The sequence below is a fragment of the Chinchilla lanigera genome, unplaced genomic scaffold (assembly GCF_000276665.1).
Source record: "Chinchilla lanigera isolate Chin_1 unplaced genomic scaffold, ChiLan1.0 scaffold00122, whole genome shotgun sequence".
In the NCBI taxonomy this organism is placed as follows: Eukaryota; Metazoa; Chordata; class Mammalia; order Rodentia; family Chinchillidae; genus Chinchilla; species Chinchilla lanigera.
In genome coordinates this window covers 4,374,273-4,388,224 of record NW_004955523.1, presented here as the reverse complement: position 1 = coordinate 4,388,224, position 13,952 = coordinate 4,374,273, and the positions used below count along the sequence as shown (strand labels likewise).

The following is a 13,952-nucleotide window of genomic DNA, read 5'->3' as shown; positions in this document are numbered from 1 at the left end:
GTGCAGGGAAAAGAACGGCTACTGCTGCCCAAGTGGCTTCACCCACAGCTTCAGGGCCTGCTTCTGACCATGACTGCAGAGCAAGGGAACCTCCGCGGAGAGAAAGCCACTCAAATGGGTACTACCGAGACCATCACACAGTCTCCAGGCTTGCCCCAAACACAACACGGCAGGCGGGGTCCATCAGAGACCAGGCTGGGGAAGCCGAGAGACTGCGTAGCGTCTACATTGTCGTGTGTGCTCTCGGCAGCATCTCTAGAATAATCCTGCTTTTGCTCCTTTCGGGTACAATTATCTCCTGAGCCAAGACGCAGCTTCCCCTTGTCTGTCCCCTGAGTGGATCAGTAAGAACTGGATTCGGCCTCTTACTCCAAGGCAGGTAGCTGTCCTACAAATCATACCAGATCTGTGACACTACAAGGAAGAGAGACGGCTGCAACCTAGTACAACAGGACGAAGGAAAAATGAGCAAAGGAAAAATTCCTGTCTCAGGCCGATGCACAGTTAAGAGCCAGCATGGCCTGGATTACACCGTAGGCTACGACCTCCTCCACGGCCATTTAGTGCAGCTAAGGCTTTAGGGGCTGGGGTTTTGGAGGCCCAAGGAAAGGGCACAGACCATTTGTCCCCATCTCCCCACCAAGAATGAAGAGTCATCACTGCGTTGGTTAAAACCACAGAGCCAGGACACGGAGATGCACGCACGCCAGTCACCCCAGCACTCCGGAGGCTGAGACAGGAGGATCGTTGCAAGTTCGAGGCCAGCCTGGGCTACAAAGTGAGCTCAAGGGCAGCCTGAACTGCATAGCGAGACCCTGTCTCAAAAAGACCAAAAAAAAAAAAAAAAAAACCCCAAACAAAAAACAAACCACAGACAGAATTCATTGTTCTTCTCCTAGCCGAGGAGCAGGCATATGGGGGCAAAAACAGTCTCTTACGCACTGACTCTGCTGAATCAAGAGAGACGAGATGCAGTAACAAAATCGTGGCCAACACTGGTAGGGGAGGGAGCAGATGGTGTCATAAAATAAGAACAGTGTGAAAACCAAGGTTACCTCTTTTGTCCTCCCAGGGAAGGATTTCTATCACAGTAACAGAGAACAAGCAGCAACCAAATCTGTCACTTCTGCCAGCTGCACCACGCCCGCATCCTGGCACGGCAGCAGCCAATGCAAGGAACCTGCACCATGACCTCCGACACTGCCAGAGAATATTCCATGATAAAGGGCAGTGGAGCAACGTTTAGCTCCACGTCTTGTGGGCAGAGGAGCACAACCCGGGGACTGCACTCCCCGTCACACTGTTATTGTCACAGAGACACCTCAGTTCACATACAACATGTGAGGCCTCAGACAAGGGGAAAGTGAAGAAATACATGAGAAAGCTTCAGACAAGTTCAACATTCAAGCTCAGGAAACAAACAGCACGCAGGTCAGGGCTGGTCTCCGCTGTCTTTCCTACTCAGCTCACAGGGCAGAGCCCGGTGCGAGGGGCAGCTGTGCAAACACACGGCTTCCAGCGCTCGGGGCACAAGAGCTACCGCATGTCAGTGGCTCACTGAGCATCTCAGAAACAGCGCCACTCTACCACACTGCCCATCTACCGAAGGGACAACTAATGGCACCATTCTACTTCAAGGGCAAGGCAATGCGGATGGCAGGCTGAGAAGGAATTCCCACAGTTCCAACACCCACGGCCCGGGACACCCCACCCGTAGGCTATGGGGAGCCATCCACCAAGTGAACACATGACCTGAAGCCCACTGACCCAGGGACTGGAAGGAAGACCACGGAGAAGTAAACACACAAGGGCCCGACAACAAAAGAGAGAAACACTGAACTGGCACCAGACAGTGAGTCTTCCCAAGAAGCCGTTCCTGGAGGAATACGTTTGTGTCAGAACCTCGCACGACAGTGTCCCGACCCCAGGGGCCAGATGCGGGCCTTTGATAAGTGCTGGTTGGTTTCTACCCTTGACTGTTTCCAAACGGGGCCAGGGACACAGACTCCAGGACCCTCTTCACTGACTGTGTGTCTCCTGACTGCCCCTCCCCTCTGTTCTCACCGAGCCAGTTCCCCCGACCATCCACGGGTGCAAATAAACAGGTGGGGGTCTGGGTCACAGGTAGCCGGTGCGGGTCCATCCACAAGGGGGCCGCACAGGAGGCCACTTCACCCTGCATCTTCCAGCTGGCACCAAAGGGGCTTAGGACACCTTACACCAAACAAGACTCTGATGCCCAGGTGGGGGGTGGAAGAGGAGCAGATCAGTGGTGGAACATCCAACACTAGTATGTGGGGAGGCTGAACTCAGGGTAACGAAGGGCCCAGGCCGGATCTGGGCACACCCAACTGGCTGAGGGGAAGGAGCGGCAGACAGATTTGGCTGAGCGACTGCAGTGTCACCCTAAAGGAGAGGAAGACTCTGGAGGGCGGGGGACATGCACGCGCCCCCCTCCCCTGCACAGCCAGAGCTGACAGCCACAGCCCTCCACTAGGCATGGGGAGAAAGGCCCTGCAGGGCAGGGGGACCTTCACAAGTGGCCCTGCCTCCATCCCTTTTGTCTTCAAAGTGCATTATCAGTGCAAGAAGTGGGGCTGGATCTCGGGGGCCGCTGCGGAAAGGGCTGTGCCGGCCAGCTCCCTCCACCTCCTGCTCCCCTCCCCCGGGCCTGTCCACTCGCAGCTCAGAACTCCTGCTGGATCTCGTAGGCGGCGGGCCTGTGTGTGCTCAGCTCAGCCCTGCACAGCGGCACGGTGCTGTCCTGACTCTGCCCCTCCGCATCCAGGTCCAGAAGCGTCCGCTCGGCAGGCGGCAGCGGCCCCGCCTGCAGTGGGAGCAGGGCTGGGAGTCCAGGCCGCTCCTCCACGGTGCTGCTGCTGCTAGCAAAGCAGGAGTCCAGGTTGCTGGGTGTCTCCGTGCTGGAGCTGTTGGCTGGGGAGGCGCTGCGGGCATGGCTGGGGGACACAAACCACCAAGGATCCAGCCGCTGCCGGTTGGCCGAAGGACGGGGCCGAGGCAGGAACTCCAGAGTCTTGGGCCTCTCCAAGGTAGAGTCCTGCTGGGTGCTCCAGCGCCTTGGTGTTGGGGGGAAGACCACATTGGGGTCAGGGAGACGGGGAAATTCACCTGGGTCTCGGCTGGGACTGGGGGTTTTCGACACTCCTGGTCAGGGAGACAAAGGGAGACACAGATGACTGCACAGTACTCCTGGGTCAGATACACACTGTTCCCGCTCCACCCTGTCACTCCCTGGGCACTCAGACAACCCGAACTCATAAGCACTTCTTGAGCGCTTACTGTGCATCCCGCACTGTATTAGGAGTTACTGAGGATACCGTTGTGAACTAGAGGGCCAAGCTTCTTATAGTCCATGATAGCAATGGAATATATGAAGATCACATCAGGAGTGAAATAACTTAAGGCTAATATTAGCAAAAGATCCACAAGCTGGTCGCTTGTGTTTGTAAGGAAAGTTTTACAGGAACACGTTGTAGCTTACTCAAAGTCTGCTTTCCAACTACAGCAGCACAGCTGAGTGTTGTAGATGAAACTGTCTGACCCACAGAGCCTAAAACATTTACTCTCTGGTGCTTTCCTGAAACACGCTGCTGCCCCCTGGCTTAAGGGAATGTCCATCATTTACTGTTCACCCATTCAACAGACACGTGACCAGGGCAGAGCTGGGTATTCCAAGCTTAAAGGCGGTGACGCTGTCTCTTTTCCCAAAGAGGTTCCATACCTGAGTCTACGAACAGAATCACTGGCGGGAAGGTCAAGTGAATACACCGTCATTTGCAGATCTCACTAACAGGGGACCGCCAGCCCCACTTCTCCCGCTGGACTAGAGGTATTTCCCAAGCCTGGCAGAAAGTCCCAGGCTCAGAGTGTGTGCACCTGGAGTGCGTGTACCAGGGATCAGACGCAGAAGGCAGGCCTGTGCACACGGACCGCAGTTTACCTGGGCAGCTCTCCAGGCCCGTGAGTCAGGCAGGAGTGCTGATGGGTGTGCCGAACGGGCGGAAGCTCGCCTTATGAATGTGCCTGAACTAACACTACGACAGAAGGCAAGAGCCCAGCGACACGGCAGAAAATACCCCTCCTACATGTAGCACACGATTCCCTCCCGGTACTGGAGCAGCCTCAGGAAATAACCAGAAACTAGACTTCTCCCCCTCCTGTACCGAAGCACCGTGCTGCCCCAGACCCAGTGCCTGAACATCTCCCTGGAGGCCCACAGCCACGTCTTCTAGAACCTGCCTGACTTCTTTCAGTGGCAGGGAAGAGCCCTGAGGTACAGCACACACAGAAGTTAGCCAGCACCGGATCACTGGACTAACCCCAGATCGCTGTTTCTGGCCGAATGAGTAAGAGGGAGCACGGGGCTGACTCAAATCCGGTAGGAGAAAGAGGAAGCGAGGCACCTGCAAACGTCTTCTCTCCCCGGGAGGCAGACAGGAAGCTGAGAAAGAAGAGGGAGAGGCCGGGACTCACCTGCTCCGTGACTGGGGCTCACGCCATTGCTGGAGGGGCTCCTGCTGGCGAGAAGAGCCGCTGGCTTAAGGGCGCCATCGGAAGGAGTCCGCCGATGGCCACTCGGCTGCGCGGGGGCGGTGAGGGTGACATGGGTGGGGGTCAGGGACTGGTTGGGGTCTCGCTTGAAGCGCTCCACCCGGACGTTGACCAGGGGGTTGTGGGTGCACGGAGTCCGCGGCGGGGCCTCGACCGGGCTGACTGGCATCTCGTACACCACAATCTCATCGCTGTCAGAGCGCAGCAGGGAGCGGGTGGAGTTGCACTCAGAAATGGAGGAGAGAGACAGCAGCGTCAGGGAGGCGGCGGGGTCTCCCAGCAAGAGCAGGGGCTCCTCCTTCTTGAAGAGCTTGCGGGAGGGGGGGCTGGTGCTGCGACGAGGGCGGCTGGCCCTCTGAAAGAGACCCTCGCGCCTCTTCTTCTCTTCCCGGAGCGGCGGCTCGGGCTCCTCGGGGGGAGCCAGCTGGCACCTGCCAGCTTCCAGCAAGTCAAAGCCAAGGCCTGTGGCTGCCAGAACAGCCCCGCAGCCGAGCAGCGCCATCTCACAGCGGCGGTGGTGGGTGCTGCCGCGCCTGAGGCTGTTGGTGGGCGTCAGCTGAGGGGTACTGGTGGCTGAGTTGACTGGGGTGGGCTCCTCATGGACTCCATCACTCGGGGGGCCGTCCCCATCCTCTCCACGAGGAAATGGGATGCAGAGGTAGGACTGGTTGGGTGAGTGCTGCGAACGATTCTCCCCGCTCCTTGGGCCTTCGCTGTCCTCATCCTCTGTGCAGACAAGAGTGCAGGAGGAAGAGGAAATGAAACCAAACCTCTAGAACTAGAACCCGGCCCTTCGCCCAATGCATGGTCCCCGGACTCAGGGTCAGGGAGGAGACCGTCAGGACATGGAACCAGACCCTGAACCCATGTGGGTGCACCCCCCGCGCTCCACAGGGACCAAACTGGGGAGATCAATCTGTATTCCAGAGGCCATCTCCCTGTTTGGAGAAAAGGGAATTTACCAATTCACTACTTCTTTCATAGGCAGCCAACTCCCTTTTATTTATTTATTTATTTTTTACTAGTGCTAGGGATCGAACCCAGGGCCTTATACATGCTAGGCAAGTTTCTACCACTGAGCTGTACCTCCAGCCCAACAGGGAGCCTATAAAGTACAGTATCAGGACATCCTGGTATTTTTGTATCTTAAGATTAGAAAGGCTTTGGGCTTTCTAGAATGATAGCCTAGCAATGTGTCTTAAGATCAGTCTCCACAAAGGATGAAAAAAATCCCCCATATGGGTGAAGGCCAATCTATTCCATGGACTGACCTATCACAACCTTAGAAACCTGCAGAGATAAGAGTACTACCTGAGAGTGAGCCTGGAGAGGAACTGACTCACCACTGGTACTCAGACCCACACTGGAAAACCGGGCACAGGGGCTACGGTGTCTCTGATCACCACCCCTACTGTGTGGCCGCCCCCATCAATCTAGGAGGAAACTGACTCCGAAAAGCGAAATTCTTACTCAAGGCCTCGCCCTTCTCCACCGCCCCAAGGTGACTAAGGGCGGCCAGCCCTTGGGACAGCCCCTGGACAGGAAGCAAGGGCAGGCTCCATCGCAAGTGCGAAGAAACTGTGATTCAGCAAGACTCCACGAAGTGGAAGTAGAGGAGGCCAGAAGGACAAAGTGACAAACCCCGCGAAGGGCTTCCAGGGGCCCGTCACCAGCGCCGCAAGCCTGCTCAAGACTCCTTGAGGGGCCAGAGAGAACCAGCAGCAGCGCTTACCCGTCTCCGTGAGGCTGGTGAACCCTGGCAGGGCGGGGCTGCTCCTCGGGCCCTTCCCCAGGTTGGGGGCACTGGACGACCACTGTCTGTATCCATCGACCAGAGACTTGAGGCTGAAGGAGAGGAAGCGGGACTATCAGGACTGACTTCTTCCTCCGCTGTCTTCAAAGGGCCTCAGGAAACGTCCCCTCCTTGTCCACTGGGTTGCAGCGAAGAGGCTTGGGGACCAGGCAGCAACTTTCACGGAGCCACCTGCCTCACAGACAGCAGTGCACGTGCGCCACAGAAGCAAAGCGGGGGAGGACCTTGCCCCGCACATGCTGCGGACGGGGGGGAAGTCTGGCGAGCAGTGGGCAAGCAGGCAGAGAGGACAAGGCCTGCCCAACTCCGGGGTCCTGCCTGAGCCTCCTCAGGAGGAGGTAACTGATGCGGACACCGAACACAACACATTCATGACGTTAGAAATACTGCAGTGCAGAGACCTGCAACACAAGGCAAGCACGGGCCAGACACTGCTCGCACCTTTTCTCAGCCTCCCTTCAAGCACCCAGCATGCTTAGGCAACCGGTAAAGCCATCCACTTTTCAAAAAGAACAATCAGCCAGCGAAACTGCACCAACGCTGTGCACTTTGGGAGAGACCTATGTGGGGAGCACAGGGCGCACCAGCCCTCGGTTTATCTGGGGTGAAGAGAAAGAGGACAGCAGCTCACACTCACGTCCTTGCAATCCGCTTATTCGGCAAGCCAGTAACTCCCAGCTTACAGGCTGGGTGCCCCAGCAGTCCCTCACATTACAGAGGCAGAGGCCACAAAGCACTGGTCTCTTCCCCAGCAAAGAGTAACGGGAGCACTAAGGAATCTGTGTGCCCTGGTGGTTCTGAAGATCCAGGATTAGAACCAGAGGTGGCTCATTTTGTTTTAACACTTCAAGACCCAATCAAGTGTCCCAGGCCACCTGAGGGAGAGCAAGCTTTCTCCTTGAACTCAGAATTCTGCTTTGTGTACTATCAGAAACAGCAGCGAATTAAAGCATATCCCAGCCTCTTACCGGTTTCAACCACAATACTGAGCCTGAGAAAAACACGCTGCTAAACCCACAGCCTGGGACTTCAGATAATTTCACATCACTTCTAACACTGGATCCAAGCAAAAGCAGCTTAGCAAGTCAAAACCAGTATCCGAGACTGCAGGATAAATAGTGATGTGTCTTCTCCCTAAAGCTAAGGATGCCAGAAGTGGTCAGGAAAGTGAGTTATGCTAACACAGGCAACTTCCCAATGTGCACAATGGTACTACTCTTTAAAAAAAAAAAAAAGAAAGAAAGGAAAGGTAAGGACAAAAAAATGGAAGAGCAATGGCAGGGTGATTGCTACCAGTGCAGCTGGTCAAAGGGTGAAGCGCTGACTCACCCCAGGTGGAAATGTGGAGACTCTGATGGGGTACTTAAACCATTAGCTCTCTCACGTCTCTGAGGGGATCTTCAATGGATAAAGAGAGTCAGGAGCGGGTGACGGAGGGGAGGCCCAGCCCGGCCTCTCTCACACTGAAGCTCCCCAGGCTACACCCGCAATGCTGCTGGCCACCCGCCCCTAGTCCAGGCAGCAAAGACCACACCAGCGAAGAATCGCAACACCACAGCCCGGTTTGAGCCCTTTGAGCGCGGTTTGCGCCACCTTCTCCCAATCCAGTAAGGGTCCCTGGGTGGCCACAGGGTAACTATAGGGGGCCGGTAAATCCCAATACCCCAGAACAGTGTGTATTTCCTGCTGAAGACGCAAATTCACTCAACGTCACTAAACTCCAGATAGTTATTCGCCATGGCATATTTTCTTCAGTCAACAGGCACTAAAGTTGGAAACATTAAAGCTCTCAAAAATTTCTGAAACCAAAGAGGTTTTTACTCAAGACTTCAACAATAACTAAGAACTGTGAAAACTTACACCATACGTTTTTTAATTGGTTCTCTAAGTGTGCGAGGACAAATCCGTGTAAGGAAGAGGAAAGTGCAAAGTTGGTATTTCATAATGTGAAAACTTACTACTAAGATGAAAACATCCTTAAATGAAACACAACCATAGAAACTACTGAGATCTAGAGCCCACCTGGTGAACTCTACCTGGAGTTACGGTAATGTCAGAAACATCCAGCGATTCGGGATGACCGTGTCTCAGACCCAACTCAACCCTAGGCCAGCCCGGGGCTCCCAGCACGAGTGAGGACGCCTTGCTCCCACAGAATGTGGCAGAGCAGTGCAATCTGCTGTCCCCCAAGGGTTCGAGTGCTGACGTTATTACACACAGTATGGTTTATCCTACATGCCTGCAAACATTTTTGCTGTATTTTAATTTTCTTTTTCAATTTTTATTAGTACATGCTCATGGTACGTAATGATTACATTCCCCGTGGGAGTGGGTACATGGACTTTTCTCATGCCCTTCCCCTCGACTTCCTCTCTCCTCCCTCTGTCTCCTGGTCCCCTTCTGTTTTGCAAAAGCTGTCTTCCTACTTCTTGTGACCTATCTTCTGTTTTGTTCTCTATTTATATTTTGGATTTCTTATATAAAAGAAACCATGCAATAGTTAAGCCTATGTGTCTGATTTTTGGAACCAGCTTCGGAGAGTTAATCTTTTATGAACCAAACTGACTTTTTCCTTGAGCTAGGATCTGACATGGGGAGATGGGTTTGGGACATGGAATCTTAGCATTTAAAAGATTAACAACGCAGTGGCATGTTCAGGGCACCCGTAAGTCAACAGCCAACCTTAGAGGCTCTTCGGAAAGTCATCTGAAAAGGTGAAGAACACTGCTGGCTAAGCTCATAGTTAGGAAACTCAGGGGACATCGTTTTAGACTTTAACATCAAGAATAAGAAGTATAAACCAGAACACCCACGCTTCTGATGTGAAACACAACGGTGTGAGAAGCAGGGACAATCATTCTTGCTAACATTTACACACGTTTACTATGAGCCAGCTAATCCACGCACTTCAGACATGAACCCAGCTGATCCGCACACGCACTTCATGAGATGGGTACTAAGAGCATCCCATCCTATACAGAACAAAATGCAGGCTCACACACTGGGCTGTGGGGAGCCGGGACTCGTGCCCAGGCAGCCTGGCGTCACGGCCAAGCTCTCACACACCATGAATGCTTGACTTATGAAGAGTGCAGACTCAGGAAAATCTGCCTTGTGGCCTCAAGCCACATTCAAGGCACTAAGACCTCCAAGCTTCCCCCAGGAGCGGCTCACATGACTGCACACGGCCACTAGCTGAGGCCTGAATGCTCCAGTGCCCCCGGTGCTATGCACCCACTGGACAGGGACTGGTTACTCGGCTTCGGGACAAGCCTCCGATTAACCCCTGCCTTTCTTCTCTTTCCCCTGAAAAGATATCTTAAGGGGAAGAGCCGGGTGTAAGGAGAACTCTCAAGCAGAACTTTCCGCATTTCCTTCATTGCTGGGGCTACTCCGAGCAGAACATTGCGGGGTCGGCACACTACACTGGTGGGCTGAAGTTGGACTGGAACACAGTCACGCTCACCCATGAATGTATTCCCTGAAGACTACTTAGAAGTTGAGTAAGTGTGACAGAACCCAATAGATCACAAAGCCTAAAACATGTATCATCTGGTCGTTTACAGAAGCTTACTGATTTCTGTCATGGGGGTTCCCAAGAAACAAGAGACTGGAAAAGGCTGCTGTAAAGACCAGGAAGTCTGTAGTCTCTCAGCACTGAAACACACAGTAGAGGAAAAGGTATTTCATGGTTTTAAATGGGGGACCCATCTTTAAGTGAGAGAATTCACATCATTTGGCGCTTACCCTTCATCTCCTGAGGCGAGCTCCTTCTGCCCAACAGTCCCTGGCCCCCATGTCCGGCCCTTCTTCTTTGGGACCCGCTTCTCCTCCTCTTCCCCCTCCTCTCTGGGGATGACTGAGCTCCGGCCCCAGGTTTTGCTGTTTTCACCTGGTGTCACTGCCAATAACAAAGGTTGGATAAGACCCAGAAAACAGCCGTTCGGCCCTCCAAAGCCAGCTTCACGCCACCAAGCACACACACATGCACACACACCAGGAGCAGCAGGGAAGGGAGACCTCCTCAGAAACTCTGTGCCCAGCTGGGCCATCCCAGACATGCAATGGAGTCCCCGGCCACCAATCACTTAGCTCTCTCGAAGTACTAAATGTGAACTCAAGCCGGTCAGATACAGAGTTCCACACATACCCGAACGGAAACCTTGCTTTCTGGGTAGAATCGGATGGCAGGGAATGAAGACGTTAGTGGGGGAGGGGACGAGGAGCAAGGTAAATGGGAAGAACATAACTTTTGGAAAGAAAGACCTCAGAAGGAAGAAAACGAGGGGTTCAAAGCTACGGGAGAAAAAGTCCCGTGGAGAAGAAAGGGGAAGAACAGCCACAGAAACATAGAAGACAGGTGGGACATGCTTTTCACACTGCTACCCAGAGCAAGAGCCGAGACGCCCCGGCCTGAGGAGAGGCTTACGCAGAGAGTGCTGAAGGCAATCAGCTACCGAAACAAAGAGAGTTGAGGGGACTGAGGCACCTGGAGCATACAGTGGCCGCCAGCAGTTCCAGCCTGCGGTGGCCACATGCGAAAGGGAACCCACTGATCTGACCTGATTTTTCTGGGAAGGCCAGAAATCCACTACTTTTCCATGAAATCCACCTTTACAATGGGAAGCTAATTCACTCCCAGACACACATATATATGCATGTATACTCATCTTTTTTAAAGCAAATACTATGGTAAAAATAAAAACAGTCCAGGTTTGACCCACTATAAAATATCTGGCAAGTTTTCTTAGTACCTGGCCCTTGGAAAAGCCCCTCCTTGAGAAGCACCAATAAGAGAAAAACAATGAGGCCCCATGGGGCAGAGAGTGCCGTGGGGCTCCAGCGGCCCAGCGCACCAACCTCTGCCCGTACCATGTACCAGCCCCGAATGCTTTGCAGTTCACTAGAGGTCCTTCAGTGCCCACAAGTCCCTTTGCTGATACCTGACCAGGAGTAAAAGGTGGAGGGGGCGGGGTAAAGTTGACAGAGATAGACGGGGTGGGAGACTACAGATTTGCGTACATATGTGCATGTATATACACATTGCTGAGGAGAGGTGGCAGAAGTTATGGATGGAGCAAGCCTGGACCAGTCGGTGGCTGGATAAAGCAGGGGACAGGTGCCCCTAGTGTGTTCTGGCCCCAACCAACTTGGGAAACAGTCTCACACTGGATGGCTCGCAGGCGAGGAATGATGGTGGGGCTTGCGGGAGGGCTGGAGTGGCTGTTGATGAGACTCTTCCTTTTATCCATGGTGGGGGAGGCCTGCACTGTGAACTTGTGCTGGAAGTCTGTTAGGAAACAAGACAAACGCATGTATGGATTAGAACTGTTCCATCATCCAATTTATTTAACAAGTCTGACACCTCCTGACAGGTCTAAGGGACAGGGCCCAGTTTCCTGAAAAGCTCTGTTCACCTGGGAAAGGTTCCCTTTCAGAATTCTCTTTTTCCCAAGGGGACATGGCAAGATGAGTGTGTGAAACCATGGGAAACTTCATTATCCAAGTAAACATCATTAAAATAGTCTTCACCCTATGTATACCAACAATGTAGGGGAAGCATTCAATGAACATTTTTTATCAACTATATGAAAGAAGTCACACTGGAGAGTGAACCTATATATGTAAGCCTATTTTGAAGAGCTTGTGAAAATTCCTCATGTAGTAGATACCTGTACACTTATAAATGAAAAATTTGATGTCAATTTTTATTCATGGGTTTTCCAGAAAATACACTCCTAGATGGAGATCTCCTAGATTGTATTCTTCTGCGTTTTTCAGGAAATCGCTTTTAAGTAACTGAACGAGGTATCTGTAGTAGGAACAATACTGCCATAATATATTTTTATGTAGGCCATTGTCTTTGAACCTAATATACAGTATCTTCTCATGAAACAAGATGAACTGAAATGTATTTCTCACTTTCAAGTAGGTGTAATTTTGATTTTGTTTTGTTTTTACTATGGGGAGGTACAATCAGCTAAAATTTTATTAATAGTTTTCAACTGGGAGTTCCCACTTTAAAAAAAAAGACAGTCTTCATAAGCTCTCTTTTTAATGTGTATAGTTAGAGAAATTACACATTGAGAACAGCTATTGAAGGCTGGGGATATAGCTCAGTGGCATAAGCGCCTGCCTGGCAAGTGCAAGGTCCTGAGTTCGATCCCTGGTACCATACAAAAAAAAAAAAAAAGAGAGAGAGAACAGCTATTTAGCTCATGAGATCCTGCTGACTATTCTAGAAAATGTAACTTTTTTTTTTTGGTACCAGGAATTGAACTCAGGACCTTGTGCTTGCCAGGCGGGCATTTTTGCCACTAAGCTATATCCCCAGCCCTAGGAAATGCAACTTAAAATCTTGGTTTCATGCCTTCTTTTCAGGGACCAGAGGAGGGAGATAAATGCCCCTCACTAAATACAGCCAGAGCAGGGTATTGAAAGCTAACCCATGGTGGGAACCTAGGGAACCAAGAGAGATGGGGCAAGTGCCCCAGTTCTAACACGTTTCAAAGGCAGTTAGAGTACAGCATAAAGAAGGTAAAACTTACAGCTCTGAATTTCTGAGCGTGTCTCCTAAGAGGTATAATAAACTGCTGCTTGTCTGCACCTAGGGTCTCCCTGCTAGACTGTGATCTCGAGCACATGGCATCTGTATTTTTTGTATTGGGGTCTACATTTTTATATTTGCATCCCCAGCACAGCACTCTATGGGCATAGGCTAGATGCTCAACAGGGGCTTACAGACTCCAGGCTACCTGAAAGGAGAAAACGTGCAAGGGGTAATCCAGCACACACGACCTTCGAGCACATTCTCAGAATTCCCTCCTCCGGGCCTAAGGCTTAAACTCATCCACGACTGTTCTTATTATGCCATTTCCCTGGTTCCTTACACTTCTAATAAGCTTGCTCTCTACAGCCTTACAGACTCAGAACACAAACAACATTTTTATCTGTACAAACACACACCTGAACAATCACCTCCCTCCACGGGTGTATCACATACACAAACATTCTAACTCATAGTTTCGTACTTCTTTGCATTTTGCCAAAGGCTATAATTCCACTAACGCACCTGTTCTCAGCCAGTGATTTCTAGAAGGTTAGACACATTAGAGCCAATCCCCACTGCCCTCAGAGAACTAGTTACTCAGTGAAACCTTGAGATGAGCTGTTGTGCAGAGACAAGATTTCTCCGGTCTCACACGCGCACGGCGCAGACAACCCCCACCTGCACGGTCCCTTCTGCATCTCCGCCTACAGCGCCCGAGCCATTCGACCAGCAGCCTGCGCCACGCCAGTCTCTCTTCGCTTCACGGTCTACATTCACTCTCACTCTACAGTTCTCCTGGAGTGGGGCAGATTTTCCGCAAACCAGACTTCCCACAGCACACAAAGGCCCATTCCAACAGGTCCACGTGAGACCTACAGTCTTGTGTCTCCACGCCTAGCAGCAGCTCCCAGGAGCCCTCCCACACAGGCCCGTGCCTTGCTCCCACTCCCACCCAGGAGCCCTCGCACACAGGTTCCTAGTCTTGCTCCCTCTCCCACCCAGGAGCCCTCCCACACA

General features: G+C 52.3%; 1 protein-coding gene across 1 annotated transcript in view; it reads right to left on the bottom strand.

The window, feature by feature from the left end:
• Positions 1 to 834: 834 nt before the first annotated feature.
• Map3k9 (mitogen-activated protein kinase kinase kinase 9) overlaps positions 835 to 13,952 on the bottom strand; it is a gene marked incomplete at its 5' end in the record, with an annotated part of 61,076 nt that continues 47,958 nt past the window's right edge. The window contains 6 exon segments of the mRNA XM_013507181.1: positions 835 to 3,165; positions 4,495 to 5,298; positions 6,305 to 6,417; positions 10,133 to 10,286; positions 11,408 to 11,510; positions 11,512 to 11,675. Of these exon segments, the coding sequence (XP_013362635.1) occupies positions 2,687 to 3,165; positions 4,495 to 5,298; positions 6,305 to 6,417; positions 10,133 to 10,286; positions 11,408 to 11,510; positions 11,512 to 11,675 (1,817 nt within the window). The 3' untranslated portion in view covers positions 835 to 2,686.